The following is a 27,735-nucleotide window of genomic DNA, read 5'->3' as shown; positions in this document are numbered from 1 at the left end:
TGTTAAATTTTTATCAGTCTTTGTTTACATTAATAATAAAATATGAATAAAAATTATTTGTTTAATTACACAAACATTTATTCGTACAGTTTTGCAACAGATTTCACGTAATTATCATAACTTATATAACATACAGAAGCAATGTTTTTATATAATAAAATTTAATCACTTCCAGCATAGACAACTTCGTCTATTTTTTGGTCTAAGTCATTCATCGGCACCTTGTCTAGAACCTGACAGTTGAAAGCTACAGCTACCACCTGTGAAAAGTCACGTCAGAAAAGATTTTTTTTAACAAATACGTTTTCATATATTTCATAATAATTAGTTATAATGTCTGAAGTCTCATAGTCTGTGGACATAGCAGATTTTTCATAGACATAGACATAATATTTATTACTACAGAAACACACACACAGAAACACAAAATAATAATAATCAAAAAAAAAGAAAGAACACACAACATTTTTTTTTTAAATAAGGTACATTTTAAGTGTGTAATGTGTGTATGTTGTGATTAAAACAGGCCCTGGATCAGCATTATGCTGTGAAGCAGACGTGTTCCACAGCGCTGGTCATTCTGACAGAGACCACAACAGCTAGTTTGTGCCTCAGACGCAAAAAAAGAAAAATAATTTAATAATAATAATAGTAGAAAAAATATAGATAATATTTGTCCTGAGTTTGTCCTGATTAAAGGCGTTACTTCAAAGCATATCCAATACATTAATAAGACTTTGTACTTTCATGAACTATGTTTAAGATCTAGGGTCCTTCAAGAAAAGAGCGTACGAATTCTTAATAGGCCGGTAACACATACGCGAGCCATCTGGTATTGAGTGCCCATGGTATCACTTAACAACAGGTGCCTCCTGCCCGTTAGCCCTCTGTTCTATAAACTAGAAGAAGTTTATGTAACAGTTAACCATGTTTCATATTTCCTTACCAAGATCGGATACTAGGGATTGCAATCCAGCAAAGTACAGTTAAATTTTAGGCTCTGCATGATCCCGCAATATCAAGCATCAGCCGACTATTTACTAACTATCAAAAAAAAAAAAAAAAAATCTTTATTTTTCTCCACAATCTTACATTGATATTAACTAAATATTAAGAAACAGATATATTGTCGCAAGGAAACATTATAAGATTGTGAGAGACTGGTGACTGAACTAAGCAGGGCTTGTATCTCAGACCACCAGCCTCTCCCCACATGGTGTAAAAAGTAACCAGTAACAAGAGTAAATTATTAATAAGGACATTTTACAGATGTAACATGGAGAAAAGAGGTACCTAATTAAAATATGTAGGTGTGCAATCGCGCCGATATAACATCCGTGCTAATTATTATATATATTATTATATATATATATATATTAGTACTTAGATAAATATATATATATTAGTACTTAGATAAATAGATAACAGTACATAAATAAGTATAAAAATAAATAGTAAATCAAAAATAAGCTATAAATTGTAGGTTAGACCATTGGTTGGATTAAGTTTTCAGTCTCTTCATAGTTGAGACCTTGTATGTAGGCAGTGACCTTCTTTTTACAACTGAAGGATAAGAGTAAGTGAATATTCAGCTTGCGATTTAGTTTGTTGTAAATAAAAGGGCCGAGGTAACAGTAGAAGCGGTGGGAAAAGGCAGTGTAGAGAGAAGGAAGGTGAACAGGGGGTGGGCGGCGAGCAGATCGAGAGGAAGAAGGACTAGGTTTATGTTCGTGATGCTGTTTGAGGGCTGTGTTTAGGATGAACAGTTGACGTACTGTAAGTATCTGAGCTTCCTGATAGAGGGTGAAAGTAGGGAAAAGAATGGGTTTGAATAAGCAAACTTTTAGAAGAGCCCTCTGGGCACGTTCCAGGGACAGCAGATGGGTTTTGGCTGCACCACCCCAAGTGGTGATAGCATATAATAAAACAGATTGACATAATGCTAAATACATCATTCTGACTATATGAGGCTCGGCAACATGACGAATTTTCTTAAAGATAAACATGAGTTTGCGGACTCTACCACACATATTCATAAGATGGGCCTGAAACGTGAGTCGACTATCTAGTGTGATGCCAAGATACTTAACCGTACAACCTCTCTTCAATGTAGCGCAAGAGCATGGAACAGAAGGAACAGAAGAATGTGTATGGGCAGTTAAGGAGTACGGGATTAAGGCTATGGGAGGAGTATATATGGAGAAGGTAAGATAGCAAGTTTTCTCTATATTAAGAGTTAATAAATTTTGGCGCAGCCAACACGAAACGATATCAAATCCGGTCTGTGCATAAGAGAAAGCTTCCCTCCAGCTTTTTGCAGAGAAAACAAGAGCAGTATCGTCGGCGTAAGAGACCAATTTGCAATTAGGTATTTTCAGGGAGCACAGATCATTCATGTACACTAGGAACAGCGTAGGACCAAGAATGCTGCCCTGGGGGACTCCGAATTCCACTGGAAGGTAAGAGCTGACATGGCCATCTACCACTACACATTGACTCCGACCGCTGAGGTAACTTTTAAATAAGGAAAGTTGAACTCCTCTCACTCCAAGCGCTTCCAGTTTCTGTAGAAGGATTTGGGCCGAGACAGTGTCGAATGCCTTCGCGAGGTCTAAGAATATGCCCAGACACTTCCTATGGCTGTCCAAGTTCCCAACTATGTGATCGGTTAATTCATGGATGGCATCCGATGAAGATCTTTTAGCTCTGAAACCGAATTGGTTCGGAGAAAGTAATTGTTTATCTTCCAGATAACTAACGAGACGTTTGTTTATTAGGCGTTCAAGGATCTTGGACAGTGCTGACAGAATAGAGATGGGGCGATAGTTGTCGACACTGCCACGGTTGCCGGATTTGAAAATGGGATGCACTATTGCCTTTTTAAAAGCGGATGGGAAGATTCCCGTACGCATACTTAAGTTACATACATGGGCGATTGGTGTAGCTAATATTTTAAGGTTGCGTTTAAGTATGGCAGACGTGATGTTGTCCCAACCTGCAGCACAGCTTTCTTTCAAGGAATTTATAGTGATTTCGACTTCTTCAATAGAAGTGTCGAGCATGACGAATGATTGGAGAGGAAAAGGAGGATTTGGCCGTAATGGAGGTGGAGAGTCGTGTTGATGATTGGATTGTATATTTAAGGCAAGCGATTTTCCGATACCCACAAAGTGAGAGTTAACATGGTTTGTTGAGTCTTTTGGATTCGCTCTACATTTTAGGAGGTCACTTGGTCTATCATGTTTTTTATTAAGATTACTAACGTCTTTTATAGCTGTCCAAAGTTTTTTGGTGTTAGTTCCTGCATTTAGTAGTAGACCTTTTTCATAATTCTTTTTTAATTTCTTCAGTAGACTATTACAGAAGTTCCGGTATCTGTAGTATGTTTTACGCAGAATATCATTTTCAGGTTGCTTTTTTAGTTTGTAATGCATTCTATCTCTATTACGTATACATTTAAGTAAGCCTGGGGTCATCCATGGCTTGATGATTTTAGTGCGGTGAGAGCGAGTCATTACGGAGGTGTGCATAGAGATAACTGATTGAAGAATTTCTATCAAATTGTTGGTTGCTTCTTCACAGTCAGTGTTATTGAGAACAGCTGAAAAATCTGTATTCAGGAGAGACTGTGAGAGGCTATCATGATCCACTTTTTTGATAGATCGAGTAGGAGCAGAGTAGCGTTTCTTTATATCTAAGGACATTACTACTGAACTATGATCAGTGATTGAAGAATTGATGACAAGAGTAAGAGCAGTAAGAGGTGATTTAAGAATACCGTGATCAAGACACGTAGAAGAAGGAAAACGAGTAGGGAAGGTATGAGTTGGGAGAAGCCCATGGTAAACCAACATGTTGAGATAATCTTCAGCTTCTTGGTTAAGATTCTCTGGAGTAATATCAATATTTATGTCACCTAAGATTATTATATTTTTGAAACTTTTAAGAGATTCTAGCAAGGTATTTAGAGAGTTAATAAAGTTCGTTTTATTTTTGAAAGCACTTGGTCGATAAATACCTAAAATTGCAGTATCAATATTAAGTTTAATTAAGAGAACGCTGGCTTCTGCTACAGAGGGTTCTTCAATTGAGATGCCTGTAATACAATTTTTATAGTAAACCAGGACTCCGTCATTTTTATTAACTGGGTTACAGGAAGAGATGCTGGAGAAACCTTTTATGGTTGGTATTACCGGGTTGCTTTCTAGAAAACATTCAGTGAGAATGATAATATCCGGGATAGTATGAAAATGTGTAAGTAAAATTTCAAAGTTCGCGAAATTTGCCGATAAGCTCCGAATATTTTGCGTTATAATATTTAGGACTTTATTATGTTTAGGTAAATAGTTTCGGACTTCATGTGGATCACAGCAATGGCTTGAAGCAACCGATAGATTATCGATGTTGTTTAATAATTGTCTATTATTACGATCGAATTTTGAAGCCTTGAGTAACTAAAAGTAACCAATTTGCTAGCACAATACAGTTATTAAATGGGAATAGCAGTGTAAGGTCAATGAGTGCAAGCACAGGTTTACTAAACTTAAGGATATATGCACGCATTGGAATTAGAGTACAATTTAAATAGTATATATCAGTGAGATAGTCATAGATTATGTATAAGAGAAAAGTGTCTACAATATTTGTGTGTGAATAAAGAGGTATGAAATTAATTACGTGAGTAACAACTCTAGAATAATATTTGAAAATTGAGCCTAAGGAACCAAATACTATCAGAAATGCTAAATTATATAGGTATATTATATGAGGAAATATAAAATATAATATAATACATATGTAAAGGCGCGTCGGCACTATAGCACAGTTACAAACAATGATTTTACCTAGTACTAATATCATAGTAATTAAAAAACTAAATCTAATCATAAACAAAGACGGAAATACGTCGCAAGGATCTAGTTTTTTGGCTGGGGGCCAACCAGCTGACTTTCATTAGTAACAACAATGAGTTTGGTGTGGTCTGCCTGCCTCAGCAGCACTCGGCCTCCGGAAGTCCAGCAATACTTATATTTTTCCGTCTTGGCGTATTCTCGAGCTAGATAGTATAGGCGGCGTGCCTGTGCCGTCAGATGCTCGGCGATGTAAATCGGATGTTGCGGACCACCGACGATGGTGGAGTTGAGTTTGTTACTGCCTCTGTTATGTTCTTTGAAAGCCTTCAGAATTCTTCCCCTCGTAATAACTGAATTCAGGGTGCATACCAGAGTGATACTATCAGACTTTGACGGGACACGGCGGATATCAAATATCTCAGACAACGAGACTTCCACCGATATCTCCTTGAAAAGCCGAGTGACAACAGATATCTGCTCATCCTGAGACAGAGTTCTGTTTGCCAGCCGGATGTTACGAATTTCCAGGGAGCTCAGCCTAGAACGACGGTCCATATCCTCTGTTGTGTCTTCAACCTTAGTTACACGCTCAAGGAAAGATTGTGTTTGTTTTTGATGTGAACTCAATTGTAACAGCAAGTCATCATACTTTTGCGACAAAAATTCTATAGATTTTTCTGTTTCACTCTGCGAAGCCAGAATTTCTGTGTTTTGTCGCACAACATCCTGCACGTACGTTTTTATTTCTGAGAATTTCTCATCAGTTTCCTGTCGCCACATATTAATCGTGTTTAAGAATTTATCGATTTTTGACTCTTCCGAAACTCCACCACATTCGCACCGCCTTCGCTTCGAACGTTGAGTAATGTTGTCATCAATAGTGCTAGTATCACTTAAGTTTAAGTTTGGAGCGGAGCCATACTGTACATCTTGTTTACATGGAAATTACGATTTCGTCAGCCCGGACTCCCAAAAAAAACCAATAGTTAGCTAGGTATTTATTATATTTAAACTTATAATTAAATTACAAAATGACATCCGTTATCGATGCTAGATATAATCGGAGTGGCAAACATATTTTATTTAATTAAAATGTTAAATCGCGGTAAACACTGTGTCAGCAGAGTAATTCCTTGAAGCCGGCACGTTGACCATACACGTGCCGCGATGTCAGCGATCTTCTTTAGGGTACCGTATGTAATTCCTCCACCCTCAGAACAGCAACTATTTGAGCACTTTGAGGGAAAATGTTGCTGGTACTCCAGGTTTTTCAGAATCAGGAACAGCATATATAGGGTTGCTTCTTGGTTCTTCTTCTGGTGTAGTAGGGTTCTTTCGCAGGTATCGTCGAAGAATATAGGCAAGGAAAATTATAACTATACCAGATACAAGTGCATAGAGGGGCAACGTTGTATGGTACAGTGAAGAATCAAAGTGGGCAAGACGTATGGGATTCTGTAGCATAATTCTGTTTTCCAGATGATGTAAGTTATCGAGATTTAAAGAATTTAGAGTTATATGTGGAATCTCGTTATTTTGAACTTCAGTGAAATTACTTCGTATCTCAGTGATCTTCAGCGGCTGTCCCTTGACTTCATCTTCGCTATTGGTTATCTTAAAGGTATCTGTTCGTAATGAACATTCATGGGGAATTGTTGCTAAGTAGCTGCCAGATAAGGATACATATTCCTGCCGTTCACATTGAAGTTCGACATTCGTAGGCTTTGGGAAGACAATAGTATAGTGTCTATCATCCAGTTGTTCCATAGCTTGTCTTGTAATGGAGACTTCAGTGGGGCTACATGATTTATCTAAAGATTGATGAATGATGATACTCTGGATACAATCTGCGTGTTCTTGTGGCTGGTAATAATTTGTGCTTTTCTCACAGAGAAGGTATTCGCCAACTTTCGGGCATTCGGTTTGCAAATACATGAAATATTTCCCATTGGTTGCTATGAAAGGATGTATAGGTATAAAGGTCTGTTGGAATTTATTAGGAACAATGGCAAGCCTAAATAAGTCGTAACTATCTTTAGATATTATAGGAATTTTAAAAATTATAACAATTCTCTTACCTATGAAATAACTACCTGGTTTTATAAGATTATAATATTCTCTCAAATCAATATCTAAGATTTCATTATTACTATATATTTCTCTTAATCTACCTATCATGTATTCTAAGTTATCTATGCTTATCATACTATGATGCGTGCTCGCTGCACGTATAAATCCTAAAATATTCTCTATTCTAATTAGCTCTAAATATAAATCATCTGTATTTTCAGTAATAATAGCTAATAATTGAGCGAATTTAGCAAACTTAACTTCAAAAAGATAATGCTTATCCATAACTAATTTCAGTGTTTCATTGATTTTGATTTGGTTTTCCGCTAAATTACTAATAAGTTGCGAATATTGGCTCGTCCAATTTTTATTAATACTTATATGATCATTTAACTCAGAAACTAATTTATTTTCATTTGCTTCTAATAACTCTATAGCTTTATTAAATCTTTCAGCATCTTCATGATCTAAATTACCTGTAAGACTTTTAATTAATGATCCTAATCCATTAATAAGTCCCCTTTTTACTTTAGAAGGTTCCAAGGTTTTTAATTGCGAATCTATTTTTGACAACTTAGTATAAAGATAATCAATCTGAATTTCATATATAGGCAAAGTAGTATTATCTAGTTGAATTTTAAAATAGTCTAACTGTTCATTTATAGAATTAATACGATTCTCTAGTTCTGAAAGTTCTAAATATTGTATAAAGGTATGATAATGAGATATTAGCTTAGCTTGACCAAGTTTAAAGGGTAAAAGTCCAGGTCCATTGTCAAGAGTCTCAAGTTTTATCTCTGCTGCCTTCGTCATTGTCATTATCAGTATTAGTCGGTACCTGTAACAATTTTGATGACTTTGGTACTCGTTTCAAGCGACATTTAGCAACAGGTCCCTTTTTCTTTGAAGTGTAAATGTGTATGGGTAGATCTGCAAGAACTGTGTCGTGAGTGTATCGTGGTGCTAACTTTTGTCTACTTGCTAAGGGGTTCTTAATAAAAACCTGCTGATCGGGTACATATTCAGTTTCTGGCTCACGATTTTTATTTCTATTAGTCATTAAATTCGTACGGTCAATAGTTGTAGCTTCGCTAATCATTTCATATACTGTCTTCATTTGGTCTCTATGAGTTATAATATATTGTTGCATAAGGTGTTCAGCTAAATTAAGATCTAAAGGGTCTCTAGGATCAAAATGACCTCTAATGATATCGTGTGGTCTACATTTGGTGAAACTATGTACTGAACTGTTATAAGCTAGGATTGCATAAGGTATTTGATTTATCGTGGGTTCATCTTTATTTTTCAGGCAAAGGATACGAAGGTGTTCTAGTAAGGAAGAATGGAATCTTTCAATAATTCCGTTGTCATTAGGCGAATGAGCTAGTGTTCTATGATGATTAATTTTATGAAGTCTAACAAATTCTGCGAAAAGTTGATTAGTGAACTCAGTCCCGTTATCTGTCACAATAGTCAAAGGTAGTCCATGATGAGTACTGAAATGTAATAGACCTTGAATGATACTTATAGCTGTACCATCTCGTAAGTGATATGCTTGGCCGTATTTTGAAAAAGAATCTACAAAGGTAAGATATTTTTCAGCTTGCGCTGTGAATAGGTCCATATGAACTATCTCAAAAGGCTTTGTTGCAGGTGGTACTATGTTAAACTGTGGTCTAATTGGATTTCTATCATATTTAGTTTGTCCGCAAATTGTACATTCATTTATGTATTTAGTAATTTCTTCCCTCATTTTAGGCCAGTAATAACGACGTGATAAGGCTAAATAACATTCATTGATACCTCTATGGTTAGTTTTACCTTCATGATAGTGTTTAATTATTTCTTGCTGCCGTAAATACTCCTTAACATCTTCTAACTCGGTTTTTACTAAAACCAGATGCATAGAGTTACATTTAAAGTTATTTTGTAAGATTGGGATTATCGAATACATACCTAATGGTGGAGTTATTTTAATAGCAGTCTTTATTTTAGGATTGACAAATTCTTTTATTGCATTTATGACATCTTGTTCTAATGAAGACTCTGAGACTTGTATATGCGTACGCGTATGGGTATCAAAAGGTTTAGTAACATTCGGTCTTCTTTTAATGTCACCTACTATAGTCAAACAAACCTGTCTATGGAATTTGTTAAGTGGTTCATCTGTGATAGGTATTTCAAGGATAGGATTTTCAGCGGATGTGTGTGCTGTTACAGTGGTAGATCCAGGTGGTTCTGGTCTTACTGACACATCTATACCACATTCTTTAAGGAGTGATTCTATTTCCTCATTATTAATTTGTACACGGGATAAAGCGTCAGCGTTGGTATTATATTTTCCTTTTTTGTAAATCACTGTATAGTCAAACTCACTCAATTTAAGTCGCCATCGCGTCAGTCTCGAGTTCGGTTCCTTCAAATTCATAATCCACTGGAGTGGTTTATGGTCTGTAATAATTTTGAATTTCCTACCAAACAAATAGGGTCTAAAATACTTAGTTGCCCAAACTATTGCCAAAAGTTCTTTTTCGATAGTACTGTAATTCAATTCACTGTCACTCAATGTTCTAGAAGCATAACAGATCGGTTTGTCAGAGCCTACTGTGCCTTGTGAAAGTACTGCCCCTAAAGCTACGTTGGAGGCGTCTGTTGTCAGAATGAACTCTTTGTTAAAGTCGGGATATTGTAAAATAGGATCGTTAGTAAGTAAGGTTTTGCATTTCTCAAAACATTTGATATAGTCAGAGTCTAAAGTTATTTTGTTAGTCTTTTTAAGACATTTAGTCATCGGTTTCGTTAGTCGTGCAAAGTCAGGTATGAACTTCCTATAATAACCTAATAGTCCTAAAAATTGCTTAATTTCCTTTGTTGTTTTAGGTAAAGGATAATTTTCTATGGCTCTAATTTTATCGGGGTTCGGTTTAATACCTTCATTACTAATTATATGACCAAGGTAAGCGGTTTCAAGTTTTAAAAATTCAGATTTGTCCATCTGGATCTTAAAATTGGACTCTCTCAGTCTGTTAAATACTTTTTCTAAATTAATTATATGCTCCTGCAAAGATGTGCTAAAAACTATGATGTCATCAAGGTACACTAAACATATCTCATTTTGTAAACCCTTAAGGATGTTATCCATTACACGCTGAAATGTCGAAGGTGAATTTTTGAGTCCCATTGGCATGCGTAGAAATTCAAAATGACCGTGTTCTACGTTAAATGCTGTCTTCGGTATGTCTTCAGGATTCATCTCGACTTGGTAAAAGCCAGATGCAAGGTCAAGAGTCGTAAAATACTGACACCTACCTAATTTGTCTAAAACGTCAGTGATGTTTGGAATAGGGTATTTATCGTCAATAGTCTTGTCGTTTAACTTCCTAAAGTCCACTACAAGTCGCCATTTTTGTCTACCAGATGCATCAGCTTTCTTTGGGACTACCCAAATGGGTGAGCTCCAAGCAGAGTCAGAAGGTCGTATTATCCCTTGTTCTAGCATTTTACTTATCTGTTCCCTAACTTCTTGACGATGTACAAAAGGATATCGGTAACTTTTAGTATAGACTGGGTTTTCATCATGAGTTCTAATACTGTGTTTGATTTTATTAGTGAAGGTTAATGGTTCACCTTCAATGTAAAATATGTCAGCGTAGCGCTTACATAGGGTTTCTAAATTAACTCGTTCCTCACTATTTAAATGGTCAGTTCTAAGTCTATCTAAAACTTGGTTTACCCTGTCTGAGTCTAGTTCAGTATAAGAACTTTCAAAGTTAAATAAGTCAAGTTGTAAAGGTCTGTCTATTGGAAATACAATGTCTTCGTCTGTCATGTTTTCAACTTCTACTATACCAGTCCGATCAGTTACATTAGTAATGCATTCGTGAATAATGCAATTACTTATTATTTGTTCTGGTATAAACACGTCACCATCGTCATGATGTATCGGTATACCAACTAAACGAGATGATTTCGCTGGTATTATTTGTTCTGTGTATTTTTTACATTTATAACGCAATAGAGGGATTTTTGCATTGTCAGTGATTAGTATATCGTCTTTAAAATCGATTCTACAGTTTTCTAATAAATCTAATCCTATCAAACCATCAAAATAATTATGAAATTTATAGATAAATAATTTTATATTTTTAGTCTCATTAAATTCAGGAAAACTAGGAATTGATATTGAGTGTTCATGAACACTTGTTAATCTAGAATTAGTAACTTCAAAAGGATCGTACATTTTTGGAATATTACTGAAATATTTATCTACTGCTTCAGGACTTATGAATGATTGGTTTGCTCCGGTATCAATAAGAAGTTTTAAAGGTGGATTGTTAATTTTGATATAAGGTAATTCTTTTTTTGATTGTATATTTAATTCTATTCTGGTGGGGATTTTCGATGGCTCTGTTGAAAATCCTGACTTTTCCTACCTTTGGAATGTCTTGGTTCAATGTCTTTACTAGTACTAGGCATGTTATTATCATAGCGAGTATCCTCTATTGGTGGTAAATCTTGTTGTTCATAGTACTGATAATTATCTGGTTCACAATAAGAGTATTGTCCATAATAGTCATTATAGTCATAGTCAGTATTACAATAATTATAGTCAACATAATCATTGTCGTATTCATAATCATTATAATCATTAAATTCATTAAAATTAACTTCTCTAAACTTAAAGTAATTAGATGGAAGAGGATTGCCGAATTTTTGCCAATCATGACCGGGAATTCTAGGTGGTAAAGGTTTTGTCACAAAATGACTCACTCCACTCATAGGCTTAGGGCCAGAATTATTCTGTGGAGGGTTCCTGTTAGGTATTCTAAAACCACTGTTATTATTAGGCAATGGTGCTCGGAACATTTGCTGAGTACGCGTTGGTTGCATAGGCATGCGCTGATGACTATTAAATTGGGGATTAAAATTAGGTTTATGCCAACTAGGTCCGGGTAAAAATTTAGGAGAATTAAAATTATTATTCATAGGAGGAAATTTAGGCTGTGTAAATTGTTGGTGTGAGTTGTGTGGTGTTAATGGTAATAATGGTTTCTTCAGATCTGTTGCTAAATTATTTCGCTGCTGCAAGTACATAACATTAAGTTCATCCTGGACAAATTCCAAAGCCTTCTCAATTGTTTCAGGTCTCATACACCTGATTCTGGACCCGAGAGGATCTTTTAAACCTCTTACAAACGCTTGCAAAGTTAATTTTCGATATAAAATTCTCTTAGCTTCTATAGTTGTCTCTAATGTCTCGTGCAACGATACATAAGACATTATAGTGCTAAAAAGGTTTTGGCATTTGTCATAAAATTCCTGTGGAGTCTCATTACACTGTGTCGCTAATGCTAAGTCATTGTATAGTGCGGTCTCATCCCTCTGGTCAGAAAAATTATTAATTAAAGTATTCCTAATACCTATCCAATTTTCAGGAATACCATTTGAATTTATTGTACGAGCTGCGGAACCAGTAATTTTATTTAAAATGCCATTTATAACACATAAATTCGATAATTCATATCCTAACTCGTCCTTCACGCATTGAATTACGATCTGATCACATATTCTAATAAATCTAGGGAGAATATGTGGGTTACCGTCAAATTCAGGAACTGGGCGGAGAGCCTTATATACTGTATCAGGATCCATTTTATATTTTAAATTACTAAAACTTAAATTCAACCTACTGTCTAAACTTTGAGGGCAATTCGAGCTCTCAGGAAAATTATTTAAATCTAATTGACGATTCGAGTCTACACTTGATTGACGATTCGAGTCTATACCTAATTGACGATTCAAGTCTACTAAACTATCCCTACGAATTTTATGCCTGGAGGACACAGGACTATTTTTCATAGGACGGAAAATTGTGACGAGGAGAAAGCAACACTGATGGAAAAATAATTCAATGTACTCACATAACTCGTCGACTTCCCTGGTTTTCTTTGCGTTGTACTGAAGTTTGAGTACGCCCCGGCTGCTTCCAAATGTTCTTTGATATTTCGGTGAACGCTTAAGAGCGACAGCTAGAACGACCGCGCGCGGTGTCGAATCTAGACCCCGGAAATCTTCTTTATAACGATCGTAGTAGCCCCGAAAGTATCCTACCGACTGCGCCAATTACGATTTCGTCAGCCCGGACTCCCAAAAAAAACCAATAGTTAGCTAGGTATTTATTATATTTAAACTTATAATTAAATTACAAAATGACATCCGTTATCGATGCTAGATATAATCGGAGTGGCAAACATATTTTATTTAATTAAAATGTTAAATCGCGGTAAACACTGTGTCAGCAGAGTAATTCCTTGAAGCCGGCACGTTGACCATACACGTGCCGCGATGTCAGCGATCTTCTTTAGGGTACCGTATGTAATTTGGACTTCTAATCATTTTGTGATCGCAAACAGAAGAAGCTATCCGTGTCAGTGCAAAAATATAAAGGCGACAACACTTAAAGTGATGTGCGACTTAAAGTGATGTGCGATAAGTGTAGAGCCAACAAGTGTAGAGGCAGAAAGAGCCTTTTCGGCCGCTGGCTACATAATATGTACGAGTAGTTCTATTAGATGTAGGTTGGGAGATAAAACCATTGATGCCGAAGTGAGTGATTATTTAATTATTTCTAACGTTACGATTAATTATTTAGAAAAAAAATTTAAAAGTCTATTAGTAAACTAAATTCATATGATACTCTTTGTGAATACAAAAGTCTGAAATATTTCCTCAGATAAATATTAGAATTAATATTTTTAGTCAAGTATAGTACAAAAGTACCTACAAAGTATCTAAGCACGATGTGACTTATAAATGGCCGGGTACTGTACATAATATAAGTACACACGTTTTTTTTTATATTTAAGGCGCTGCCGGCCGTTTAAGAATTGTAACGTTCTTTACTTGAAGGACCCTAAGTCGAATTGGTTCGGAAATACTTCAGTGGGCAGCTGGATCTGAAATTGCCTTAAAAAATGCTCAGTTGTGGAACGATGGACGTCAAGGTAATACGGATGGTATTTTGTATTCTGCCTTGACGTCCGATGATGAAACTCAGCTGCAGGTATTAATGCGAACAACTTAAAAAACCTTAAATAAATGATGTACCTTAGGAGCAGTCTTAGGATTAGACCGCAAGTTGGCTATGTATCTGTCGTAGTAGCCACCGCCATGACCAACTCGACCACCTTCCAGAGAAAACGCCACCCCTGGAGCGATGATTAAATCCAAACCTGAAAAGGGTACAATTAAAGAGTTGTCTAAAAATCCTGCGGTGTTCGTATACAGTATGTTACACCCTGTAAGCTACCATGTTCCAAAATAATATCAACGATGCCAAGATTTAAGCTGCAATACAACTTCGCGATTAAAAAGAGTGGCGGAGAGTTTATTGCCAGTTCTTCTCTTCCGTTCTACGCCCTTGATTTGAGAACTGGCAGTATATGTAAAATTAGAAGCATTTCACACATGTATATATTTTTTTGAAGTTCATAAGTGTACATTGTGTTACCTATATGAATAACTGATTTTGAATTGAAAATATATCTCCGAAACGATTTTAGGTTATTTTTACGCCCGAGTTTCTGACATAGGTCCAATTTGGTCCAAAAAGTCCGTTGTTGGTTAGACCTTAAATTGACTCTAAAGAACTTTTAATGCAAAAGATACAAGACTCTTTCCTACAATTGAATTGTCTAAAGATAATCGTATATGGGAATGGTATCAGAGATCTGTATCTAAAATAAAAGCCTTTTGAGATACTGGAAATAGTAGCAGTGGACACGTTAGAGAAGTTTTTTGAAAGACAATAGCAATAGAGACGTACCTACGTCGGTGGCGTGATATATTTTTAATAATTTTTTTTCTTATGTAAGTGACATTTATGTTTTTAATGAGAATAAACTTCTTTCTAGTTAAGTAGAATTTATGTTATGATAACCTTTTAGTGCAATGTTGGGCTAGTGGCTTCAGCGTGTGACTCTCATCTCTAATATCGTTGGTTCGATCCCCGGCTGTGCACCAATGGAATTTTTTTCTATGTGCGCATTTAACATTCGCTCGAACGGTAAAAGAAAACATCACGAGGAAAGCGGCTTGTCTTAGACCGTAAAAGTCGACAGCGTGTGTCAGACACAGTAGGCTGATCACCTACTTGCCTGTTAGATTGATCATGAAACAGATACAAAAATCTGAGGCCCAGACCTAAAAAATTATTGAATCTAAAATAACTTCGAAACGCACCCTCATCTAGAGCATCTTCCCGTTTCTGGTCCTTCGAGTGTTGGGCAATCCCATGCCTGGTCAACGGCATAGCATCCTCATCACCCGTCTCCAGCTTCAGCATTCTCATGATACCACCAGCATACTGCGGCACGAAGGCTGAACCACCACGGGATTTGATGTGGGATATAATGGGCGCTGTGTTTATTTCTTGATCTGTGCTCATGAATATTGCGACGCGGTTCGCGGTCTTGTAGTATGGGTGGTTGATTATCTGCAAAATGGTTGTGTTGAGGGCCAGTCCTCTTGGATCCTTACTCAAAGTTTAAGAACATATTACTAAATAAATTTTTGAAGTGACTCCTTTAGGCGCATGAGGGTAAAAATTTAACGGAACGTCACGAAGATGTGCAGCGTTTTTGTCGAAGAAAAGGGAGAGAGCGATTGAGACCGACTGAGAGAGAGAGTGAGAAAAATTAAGATTTCGTAAAGAGAATTTATGAAAATATATTAGTATTTTTTATTTTATGCCAAATTATTTATTGAAATTTCAAATGACGATTTGTAAATTCCACGTGTTTTTATTATCAAAGAAATAAATAAAATAAATTAAATTAATTATTCGTATTAATTTTCGCCACTTTTAATATTTTAATGACATTTAAATAAAAAACTTTCTAACCGGATTAAAGTTATGTATTATTATAAATTTACAATTATTAAACATAATTTTAAATTTATCCGACGTTTCGCGTGCTTTACAGCGTGCGTGGTCACGGTGACTGAAGACAAAAGGTGTTGGATGTCAAAAAGTATGACAGCTGTAGAAAAAGTTGCATTATCTGTATTTATTAATAAATTTGGTGCAATAAGGGGTATGTTCCGATATACACTGCGAGTACTGTATAGTGCTCCCACTGTTCAAAAATTTGTTCCGCTATGGACTGCCAGTATACAGCCGCAGCGTCCTAGGAAATATATGACGTCACAAATCCCCGCTATACTTCTACTGCGAGCACTGGCGTTTTCGAGGTAAGGTACTCGCAGTGCTTTGATCACGTGATCAATCAAAACCACTTGAATGCCTAACGGCTGATATAACTTACAGTTTAATAACAAACATTTAAAATTCTAACTTACTTTCTTTGTAGTATTAATTCAATTGACAGTTAATATTAATATAGATTTTTTTAATGCGATAACACTCCAATAATAGTTTTTCTTGTTGAATTGAAAAACTTTGATGCACTAATTTGAAAACTGTGTCGAAAAACGAAGCTGACTAGTATACTGGACTGCGTTCCGTTTTAAATTGTAACCAGTATAGCTGGCTATAGAGAAACGGTTTCACAGTATACTAAATTGACGGTACTCTGTACAGTGGTCGCAGTGTATATCGGAACATACCCAAGGAATCAAGAACAATTGGGGGCTGTAGCGTCAGTGGATCATTATCGAAACCTGGATTTCCGGGATATTCATCATGTGAACCAGCTAACTGGTTACTTACGCTTTGTACGAGTAAAGGCAGTACATTATGCTCACTCTGGCTTTCTTAGTTTAACAAGCGAGGGGATTTCCTAAACCGTCGGAGTTACGCCCCAAGAGCATAGCCAGACGTTCGTTACATAGCAATTAAAATCATTATTTCTATATTTTCTTGCTTATATTCTATTGTTGTACGCGAGTGTATAGAGTAAAAATAAAATCCTAAAGCACCCCGATGACCCAGGAACCGTACCTGCCTAACGGATTATATGAAAATAGTGTATCAGTTAATCTTGATAATTGCGCAAATAAAATCAATTATTACAGTTGTCACAAGGAAAATAACACAATAATAACATCACCATAATATACAGAGGTTAATTTATGAGTGATAAGTCGTTGTTATTTTAAACTTTCGTAGTATACAACAAGATATATATAGGATCAGCGATTTATTTATAAAAAACAATGGTAGTTTGTAAAGTCCGTTTACGGACCATAGTTTAACGTGACAAAGTCATAACAAAACATAGATGAAATTATTGCATACTTTTATGAATAAAGTTGAATCTTTTATTGAATTATCACTATTTTGTATGGATACAAAGAAGGAGTCACGCATAGGTCAATCGAGTGGATGAAATAAAGGCGCGGCGCAAGCGTACAATGAGCGTAACGGGACAATGTGTCATGCTTTTGCAGCCGGTGTTCATCGATTTATTAGACTTTGTCACGTCAAAAACTTGATTTCTGCTGAAAGTTGTTCAAGATTTTTTTTATAACATAACAGGTGGCAAATGGGCAGGTGGCTCCCCTGAATACTCCATGGTAGAAGATGCAAAGAGACCCCACACCTCTACGCAAATCGATCGAGCTGCTCGGAAAGTGACTGATCGTCGATTTAAATCGCTCTTCGTTGAAGATGGTCAAGTTGAAGGAGCTGGTACTGAGGAGACTAGAGGTGAGAACAGTACTCTATGTGAGCCCGAATTTGCGCTCTATAGAGTTGCAAGCGCTGGCCCAGGTTGAAGTACCTACTGTCCTAGGTGAAATGCGGTGCCGGCGGGGATAATGCCGAACGAGTACAGGTACCAGGAAAAGGCGTGGAGTCGATGACGTTAAAGATATCAGTTTAGAAGACTCTGTCGCATAAAAAAATGATAATGTCAAGATTTTGACTTAGTCTTTAAATAATCTATAGTTACCTTATTAAATACAATTTTTGATTGTCTTTCTTTTTCTTCTGTAGTCATTTTGGCAATTGCATCAGCTATCTGCTTGCGAAGCTCAACCTTTGCTGGATCCGGGGTTCGGGCGCTCATTTTGCCTGAAGTAAGATTAAATGTTTAAGCATTGGATCTGGAACCAGTATCTATCACTCTAAAATAGCAGCTATATTATTGAGAGACTAATCAAGAGAATCTTTTGTAAACATGCTTCCAATTCCTATGTTCATGTTCAAGCTAATTTCACCCTAATTTGAATGTACTAAAGTCGCAATTGCAATGCGTAATAACATTTTTATATTTATTTTTATAAGACCATTCAATTTGACGAGTGCGTAATATGTCAGCTTCGTATCATATTATGACAAAAATCTGTTTGTGACGTTTACCAGTGTCTGTTTCCATTTTTATTGTCACTTAAACTGGGCGTGAAATGACAGCTAATTTCGTTTAATTAACTAGAAGCTAACGTGCTGTATAATTTCTCGATATAATTGAATTTAAATTATTTATAAGTAAGACCTACGTGATCCGATCCGATAAATCTTTTTAATACTAGTTATATAGATTGTGAAGTAATAGATAAATACACATTTCTCAATGTTTACAAGTTCATAAACAGGTTAAAATCGTAAAACTTACCGCTGCGTTGAGGCTCGTTTTTTTCTAAGAAATAGGCGACTAATAAAATATTACGTAAAATACAGTATTTAATATGAAATTAAGCAATCTTACCGACAGTTCTGCGCGGAATATCATTAACGTTTGTGGAACGAAACTGAGATAACACACGATACAACTTTATCGTCATTTCTTTACATAAATAACAAATTTGAATGAACGAGAACGCTAAACCGGTCTGATAGCGCCATCTGTGGAAGAATCTAAGAACTTTTATAAAATATTGAATTTAATACAGCGCCATCTACTTATTTTCTTTAAAAACACGTGTTCACACAACTGCTAATACATCAAATTATTTAACTAGAATACATGTTAATAATTATTATTATTTATTATATTTTCACTATACACTATGCCTGTAAACCCTAATGACGTCATCTAACGACGAAACTTAATTTGCAATTAGAACTACGTAGTACGAAAACTTAATCTAAAAGTTACCTACTTAGCACTTGCATATTTTCCAGTTACAGTCTTTACGACAAATGATCGATTATTATATGCGCAATAGGTGATAAATTATTAATAAATCATATTATATGATACATTATATAAACTGAAACTATAAATTTTAGTAGTGTTAATTAACACCAAGGAAATAAGTATTTTATAAAATATAATTACATCGCGTTTTATTTTGTGATTTGTTATTAACAAAATATGTACCTTTTATTATTATTACTAGCTGATTTCTTCGATTTGTTATCAAAACCAAATTTGTTTCATATGCGACTTGCTGTGCTCTGCGGTACCTTAATAATTCGATGGCGTGATATTCCTGATAAAAGACAATCTTTCATAATCAATCTTAAGAAACAAGAAATTCAATGACACCGTTTTATCAGAAATCGTGGGACACTTTATGAAAATATTTACGCCTGATAATATGTGTAGGCTATGTTTAAAATTGTGGGTTTTATAATATATGGCGGTTCAGCTCCATTTATGACATTCAAAATATATAAATAATGAAATATATAGATATTTTATTGAAAAATTAAGAGAACATTTAACAGGAATAAAAACCAATTTTTTTGACATAATTTCTTTGAAAAGTCATTAATTAAAGTGTAGTTTTTATAACATAGTCCAAAGACTCTAAGTATTTCTAGTGAGGGTCAGTATCTGATATGACCTCAATGTTCTTACCTCTTTGTTTGCTTAAAAGTGGCAGGGGGAGCCGTTAACAGCAGCTTGCGCCTTGCGGCCCGCAGTACGCAACAATTGCCAGGCGCTCCGATGACCCACGTACGTCGTTTGCCAGCTCCTACTCCGTAGTCGGGCGCTAGCCATCATCTGTGGAGGGTGTGCGTCACACCTTCAAGCAAACCGAAACTTTCTTACGTCAAATCAATGGATATAACCTAACAAATCGCGAGTTACATTATAAAATGTGATTTCCTCTCACAATTCCATATGGGTTAAGTGTTTATGTGACGTGATATTTACCAATAATGTGAATTAGTTCAGTGCAGTGGTTATAAAAAACCAAGTTATGAGCATTCAAAAGTGTCTTTTGGATAACTCCAGTAGGATGATAAAGGCAATGTCAAATGCTAAGTCGTCTAACAATGAAGTTAAAACGGTAAGTGGTTGTACAGTTTAACCATTGTTAAAGTGACAAAGAAGTTTGAAAACAAATACGAAATAGGTTATGTGCGGACTGCAATAGTGACGTTTAGGTTATAAACTCCAAAATTGGTGTTTGGAATAATTATAAGAACATATTCACATATTTAAACAATAATGCGAAACAATTCCTACGTCTATTAATTTCTCTTAATGACTCTACATTTAGGAATAAGATCCCACAAACCGTGTTCAATAAGTTTCTATTAATCCTATATTACCAGATTGTTTGGCATTAACGGTAATCGTCGAATGTTTCGGTTTTCGTCATTTAATTAGTGCAATTAGCTTTAATTACCGTTCAATGAACTCACTTGACCCTAATTTTATGTTAACAAAAATACAAATTTTCGCTTAAAAATTGAATACATACTGGTACGGCTGATAGAAATAAGGATTGCTAGTTTTCTTGTTGCGTCTGGATACGGTACTTTACTCAACTTCATAATTTACATCAAGTCTCAAGTTTATTCTCGGCTCTGTAAATTTTGACATTACTACTTTTCCAAAATAAGATTGTGATATCATCCAAAATAAGCTATGTTAGTAATGACACGTAATAAATAACGAATTGATTAAGACGAATAGCAACCCTGCACTTGAAATCGTTTGTATAACATTGAAAACGTAGTACTACCAGTTCAAAAAATTATAATTTATAATATTTTTGTATCACTATCAAAGTTGTGACGAAAATCAGTGAGACCTATCTTTTTGACACATAGCTGTAGTCTCTACTACCACTCGGAGAACAGATGTCATCGACGTGTGAACAGGACAAGACAAAGGAATATTGGTTCACATGCACACAAAAAGAGTCATTTAGTTTATAAAACTTAAAAAAATTATATAAATATCACAGGATTCTTATTTTTTGTGCACATATTTCATCGTCGCCACGCCCGTAGAAATTGAAGAAATTATTTCGGAAAGGTTAAATACAGCATAATATGTGTAAATAAAAATCCTTAGACGTTTCTTATTTCAGTGTGAGAGAAATTCAGTTTTTTTTTATATATTATGGCAATAGTTAATTCCCTTTTTTGTGCGAGTTCTCAGCAAGACTATTTACCTACATAGATAGTAAAACTAACGCCCGATCTCCCATAGAAAATACCACAGATTATGTTGGATATTATTAGAAAAACTCACGTCACGATCACTCATAACTACACAAAATGTTATCGATGTTCAAACAAGGGATAGTTTCGCTTTTACGTCATTGTTAAAAAGGTTAACCGCTCGCTAAAATGTGGCTTATTTTAACAAAACATATAAAAATTGATTTTTTATAATGAATAGTAATTTTCGTGTTTCCTGTCAAAAATGTTTACTTTTGCCAGATTTTACCTGACCTACACAATGCGCCAATTGTCAAACGGTGATATAGTCACATTCGCTATTATTAAATAAAAATAAACGATGGCAAACGGCCGGATGGGATGTCGTTGATACCTTGGAAGATTGGACGGGCTTTTATATATAGGATTCTACTTGTGTGGACACGTTAGCAAGAAAAAAGCTGGGTCGGCCGCAGAGCAGGCGGAAAATAATAAACGGCTCAAATATAAGTCTTTCCTCAAACTTCGATTTTGTTCCCTTGGAGTAGAGACTCTTGGGACGTGGGGTTCAAGTTCACAGGCGCTAATAAAAGATTAAAGTTGACGCCTGGTAAATAGTACCGGTGACCCCAGAGCTGGTGCTTTCCTCGCTCAATGAATAAGTATCGCAATACAGCGAGGAAATATGCTGCCAGCATTAACACTGCCACAGGGACCAAACTTTTTAAATATGTTTTAATTTTCTTTTTATTCGTTTTAATTTATTTATTTATTTTTTTTTTTTTTTTTTAATAAAGACAATTCACACCAATTGACCTAGTCCCATGCTAAGCTGGTGAAGCTTGTGTTATGGGTACTAGACAACGGATATACATACATATTATAGATAGATATACATATAAATACATATTTATTTAAACACCCAAGACCTAAGAACAACACCAAATGCTCATCACATCGATGTTCGCCTCAGCCGGGGATCGAACCCGGGACCCATGGATTCGCAGTCAGGGGTACTGACTACTAGACCAATGAGTCGTCGTGAATTATTTTTATTATTACAAGACGGTTAAGCAAATTGTATATACTGTACATATTTTATTGTTATTGTTATATTTAGGTTTCAAAAATTATGTGTTGGCATTTTTACATTAATAGAAACTAAACATAACGGACAGTAGGTATAATACAATTATTAGATATAGTTGAATCACGATTCGATTGTATGACGTATGTGTTAAATCGTTAAGATACATTAAAATTGTATCTTAGTTTACTTATCTCAAGTTAAGTGTGTTAAGCTGAATTAATGACTAATATATTTGACAACTTGTTTAAATTTTTGACAGCCGCAACATAGGTTAGGAATTTTCATATAAAATTTGACAGAACGTAACCGGTTCTGTTATTTATGGACGATATAAACAAAATTTACAAATAAGAGTTGGCTTAAAGGTCTCGTTACCAGGCCATAAAATTAATTTAAAAAAAATGCATTACACAAAATGAGTTTAATTTTTACAAAATGATTAATAAGTTGCCACTATGACCATTGCTGATAGAGTTTGTTATTATTATTTATTTATCATTATTATAATTAATTGCTTTAAGATATAATGCGGAGAATGATGTAATCGATGCAGTTCCTTACGTTTTGTAAAACAATAATAAACACCAATTTAAACGAATGGCGGCGATTTTATTGCCAGTCCTCGTTGAACGACTGAGTTGAAAGCTCAGTAAATGTACATTTAAAGTTTTACCTATAGGAATAAATGATTTGATTTCTACTTACAAAAAATACCGCTCGCGATACCAACACTTTTTCATTTTATCTTATCATACTTTACGGCTAATAAGTGGACAAGTAATATTGTTATATTATCTTGATGCCGTCTGCCCTTCATACTTTGATGGACATTAATTACTTAGGCTTTCAGTAGAGCTAAATAGTGAGGTTTTGTTCAGCGTATCTATTCAAATTATCATGACGTCATGAATGTTAGACTTTGAAAGAAGACAGGACTATATGCGTTAAAATTGATTTATGACTGGTATTTTTTAATTTTATTTTCAATATCAAACAAGCTATTAAATCTAAAATCCCTACATTTTTTGGATGAATATTTAAATGATTCACTCACAGCGATTATAGAAACATTTTATTTTATGGATTTCGTATATAAAAGTGTAAATTAAATGAATTTCCAAGAGTTTCCATGTATGAAATCATGAAAGCGCTAATAATAATTTTATTAAATTTATCTGTTATTGTATTGCGACGAGAGTGTTTGGCGTTTTCGCTACAATGAAAAACTAGACATAGACTAACTAGTCCTAGACGATACCAACATCGTCCAATTCATAAAGTGCAGCTCAAGTGGCTGAGACATGTGCACCGAATGGCGGACGGCAGAACCCCAAGCTCCTTACTGAACTCACAACTTTGTGGCAAGAGAAAACTTGGTAGACCAAGGATGAGTTGGTAGAATTAAATTGTAAAGGACCTCGAATTGCGATGGCGAAGTTTACTTGTGATTGTTGTATTATATTATATATATAATAGATTTTGTGATTATATCATGATATAGAAAAGTCTTATTACACACGCTTGTGTAATTGGAAACTTAGCTGACACCACAGCCTACTTATTGTACGCACGTGAGTAAGAAAATTTTCCCATATTGTTCATGTATTTTCATATTTATATCAAATTCATCTTTTAAGGTATATAATTGTATTGTGATTCTCTTCTGTATGTCTCTGACAGTGCATTTGTTCGGCGTAATATATATATATATATATATGTATATAGTATATACTATAGTTATACATGTACACAACATACATATATATGTAGTTCTGAAGAGTTATTTGGGTTGATCCCTTCTGCCTCGTTTGAACACCGTACGCGCCGTTTTAATTCAATATTTCATCAGTATCACCTTGATGGCTGGAAGTCTTCCACGGTCTGCTTCACAAGACACTTTCTTTTGCGAAGTAGCGAACTGTAGAATCGACTCCCGGTGAGAGTCTTTCCTGGGAAATATGACCTCTAATTATTTAAAGAAAGAGTATACTCCTCTCTCGAAGTCCGGCAAAGCAACCAAAATGGTGATATGGGCTGCAATGACTGGGTTTTTGCCTCCCTATACTGTAAAAAAATACAAATAATTTTGTGTATTCATTACTCAATCCTTTGGTAGCCTAGCAAGTCTTCAAGGAATTTTGAAAATTGGTTTTATATTACAGAATTTCCAAATTTCACGCAAACATGAAAAAATGGTAGCGGTTTTTCACAGTATTATCTTCTTTAATCAAATGACATATGTGACATGAAAGTTATAAAAAGAAGTCCGTGAATATACGTTTATAAATAATATGGTCAGATTTACCTGGATGGATAGACCTCACTGCTGAACTTGTTGTTTTATTCAAAAGGCATTTGGCCTGGCTCGCTTCTATGAGTTTCCATTTCATGTTTCATATTTTGTCTTGTATCCTAAACACTATTCCAAACATCATACAGACGACATACCCGAATTCCGTGTTTCGTATAACGCGAATTTCGCCCCAATATAACGCGGTATTTCTGTAGTGTGAAATTTATAATGATTTGTCATGTACATAATTAGTTTTGCGTACCTTTTCACGTTCAATTGTTTATAAAATAACTTTTATAAATTCTTGTTGCTAGTTTTTGAATTGTTAAAAAACGGTTTTTCGAGAATACTCCTACAACGCGATTACCTATAATGCGGTCCGAGTCTACCGTATTCTACCGGGGGTTTACTGTACTCGTAATGGGTTCTTCTGAATTAATTTTCATTATTCCCCACTGATGTATTAACCCAACCTTGGATTGTGCTGTAAACCGCCTGAACTTCACCATTTGGTTAACATGGGGCAATAGATCACCCTCTGAAATCACCTTTTCTTAATTCATATTTTCGCTATGTAGATATTATCCTTAGGCAAATTATCAGTCATTGTATACAAAATCAATTTCCTATTTAGTATTCAGTAATCAGCTCGAATAGGATAAAATTCAATTTGTATTCTGTATCGGCAGCTCGTGGAAATAGGCCATTCATTGAGTACTTGAAGACTAGAATTTATTGATAAAGGCAAGAGCTTAATTCCATATCTTGATTCAATAACTAATTAACGATATTAGGCGAATATATAGTTATGTTAGATTTGGTATTTCTTTTCAATACGTGCGATTGAAGTGCTGATGGACTGTTATATTATAAGCGCCATATTAACTCGATTGGGAGAGTAATAGAATCGCAAGTTTTCCAAGTAAATTTAATAGTGAATGTAATGAGCTGGCTCACGATGCCACTTTATTTAACGACAAAACTCTTAATACTCTATATTCGTAGCGTTAATGTTGAATTTCATTTCACGAAATACGAAATATTAAGCAATTAATTAACAACGTGAAACGTGTTACGTGGCAAAGCATGAATAATTGTCCCGTTACGCTCATTGTACGTTTGCGCCGCATCTATCTCTCTTCTACTCGATTAGCCTATGTGGCCGAGGATTCAATGCTTCTTTGTGTCAAAATTTCATCAGCAAATTATCACTATACAAAATAGTGTTAATAAAAAAAATTATCAATTTTTCTAATAATTTTCCGATTGGAAAATTTGTTCAAAATTGCTGAGCTAAACTATTTTCAGATCATCCCAACGGATTCGATACGGATATTCGATACATGCAATTGTGAAACTTTGCAAGCTTACAACTAATGTGTAGAATGAACATGTAACTCTGAGAGAAAAGTTGCAAATACGGGGAATTGTTTGGCCCTAAACGAAATTTACATTTATTTTAAAGCTGGGTTGGGTTATTACACATTTATAATAATGAATTAGGCTGCTATTAACCTATTAATAATACTAAAACTCCAGTAACAAAATCCTAATTTTGTTACTGGAGTTTTAGTACATTCCTTCATAAGTATAAAGCCATGTTTTTAGCTATTTTGTATCTCGGCAATTATGGTTTCTTTTTGTGATATCGTTTCTATGTATTTATATCATTTCGTGTTAATGTACATCGGCACATCTTAAAAGAAAGTCCATTGGTTCACAGCCGGGGATCGAATCTTCGACCTCAAGGAATCGTACCCTGAAGCCACTAGGCAAACACTCCTTAACTGCTCCTTGTAAATGTGAATAACAAATTAAGAAAAGCTAATTTTTATTTTCCACCGTTCATTACAGCAAAAGTCATAGGAAAAAGAAATTAACAAAGTACCTACATGTTAGTATCACCAAGTAGTTTAGCAATTGTTGCATAAAAACGGATTTATTAAGTTTTTTAATACAACAAGAAAGTTATCACATATTGACGGCGCGACACAGATCTTCAATCGATCACATAACGAAAATTTAGGAATGTAAAAACAATTCATGGGACAAGAGGCGAAATAGCAGGCCAGTTAAGTGACCCCATAGTAAAGTGTTTACCGCTTTGCTAGTGCGGCCTTCAAGGTAAGGTCCCGAAATTCCTGGATTTGGCGGTCTTAAAAGAGCTTTGTCCAGAAATCTATTAAAGTAGCATTTTTTTTTAAATTTTTTTTATTGGATAATTCACACCAATTGATCTAGTATCTAGTATATAATAGATAGATAGACATATAAATACATATTTAAACACCCAAGACCTAAGCACAACACAAAATGCTCATCACATTGATGTTTGTCTCAGCCGGGGATCGAACCCGGGACCCATGGATTTGCAGTCAGGGGCCGTCAAAAAGCTTTGAACATGACGTATTTTCGGTATATAATGTTGAGTGTATAAAATTAGTTTGGCTTACGCCTTACAGTACAGGTGTAATAGCACGCGCTGTGCTATCAATTGTTTATATAAAAGTCGATAAGGTTATATCAACTATGTGTGGGTGGGCTTTGTAGAGCGGCCGTCTTTGTCTGCTTCTAGGAAATTGCACAGGCTGAGCTGTATTTATATTTCGCGTAACGGCAAGCGAGAAACGATAATTTTTTACGGCGAAGATAAACATAATGATGTTACCGGCATGTCTTACAAAAATTCGACATGTGTCAAGCACAAAATCAAATCTATTTCACTCACAAAATTCGCAAAACTTTTTCTTTTTTCTTGGGGTATTTTTGTACAATAAACTTATTCTCCCGTAAATATTAGTCAAAAGAAAAAAAAAATAGCTGTTTTAAATTTATTTATTTTAGTCATGATATAGTCATCTCTTTGTATTTTCTATCTGCGATGGAAGGTTGGTGACCAGTTACCACAGGACTTCTAAAGTCCTATAATAGGCACTAGCCTCTCATAGAGATAGCCAATACCTGCAGCATGGAAACCCGAAAAATACTATTGTAAAGAGGCAAATAAGATTAAAATAAAAAGAACACACAAAGAAAGAAATAAATCCACTAAGGCCAAAACTTAAATAGGGCTAAAGCGCCATTCAATTATTGCATTTTTTATGGAATTTTTGGTGCATTT

General features: G+C 35.1%; 2 protein-coding genes across 11 annotated transcripts in view; one reads left to right on the top strand and one right to left on the bottom strand.

The window, feature by feature from the left end:
* Positions 1-47: 47 nt before the first annotated feature.
* Positions 48-18,729, bottom strand: LOC125056071 (5-formyltetrahydrofolate cyclo-ligase). 2 transcript variants are annotated; one of them, XM_047658963.1, is made up of 5 exons: positions 18,593-18,729; positions 17,837-17,958; positions 15,165-15,417; positions 14,031-14,155; positions 48-260 (listed from the first exon to the last, which is right to left on the bottom strand). In XM_047658963.1, exons 1-5 carry the CDS (start codon positions 18,666-18,668, stop codon positions 162-164), a joined length of 675 nt encoding a protein of 224 aa, XP_047514919.1. In that variant the 5' UTR covers positions 18,669-18,729; the 3' UTR covers positions 48-161. The 2 variants fall into 2 exon arrangements, with proteins under 2 accessions (XP_047514919.1, XP_047514930.1); XM_047658974.1 differs by having other exon boundaries at positions 18,500-18,637.
* Positions 18,730-19,808: 1,079 nt separating this feature from the next.
* The window catches only part of LOC125056004 (transient receptor potential cation channel trpm), a 182,158-nt gene continuing 174,231 nt past the window's right edge, over positions 19,809-27,735 (top strand). For all 9 annotated transcript variants that reach the window (XM_047658880.1, XM_047658821.1, XM_047658837.1 and 6 more), the window contains exon 1: positions 19,809-20,126. In XM_047658880.1, the coding sequence (XP_047514836.1) occupies positions 20,037-20,126 (90 nt within the window). In that variant the 5' untranslated portion in view covers positions 19,809-20,036. The remainder of the gene's footprint in view (positions 20,127-27,735) is intronic.

Source organism: Pieris napi, chromosome 2 (assembly GCF_905475465.1).
Source record: "Pieris napi chromosome 2, ilPieNapi1.2, whole genome shotgun sequence".
Lineage (NCBI taxonomy): Eukaryota > Metazoa > Arthropoda > Insecta > Lepidoptera > Pieridae > Pieris > Pieris napi.
This window is presented reverse-complemented; position numbering and strand designations above follow the sequence as displayed.

Coding starts and splice junctions, on each gene's coding strand:
- LOC125056071 (XM_047658963.1), bottom strand. CDS start 18,668: ATGACGATAAAGTTGTATCGTGTGTTATCTCAGTTTCGTTCCACAAAC. Junction 17,959..18,592: donor TATTCCGCGCAGAACTGTCG/GTAAGATTGCTT, acceptor ATCTTACTTCAG/GCAAAATGAGCGCCCGAACC. Junction 14,156..15,164: donor GGAAGATGCTCTAGATGAGG/GTGCGTTTCGAA, acceptor TACCCTTTTCAG/GTTTGGATTTAATCATCGCT.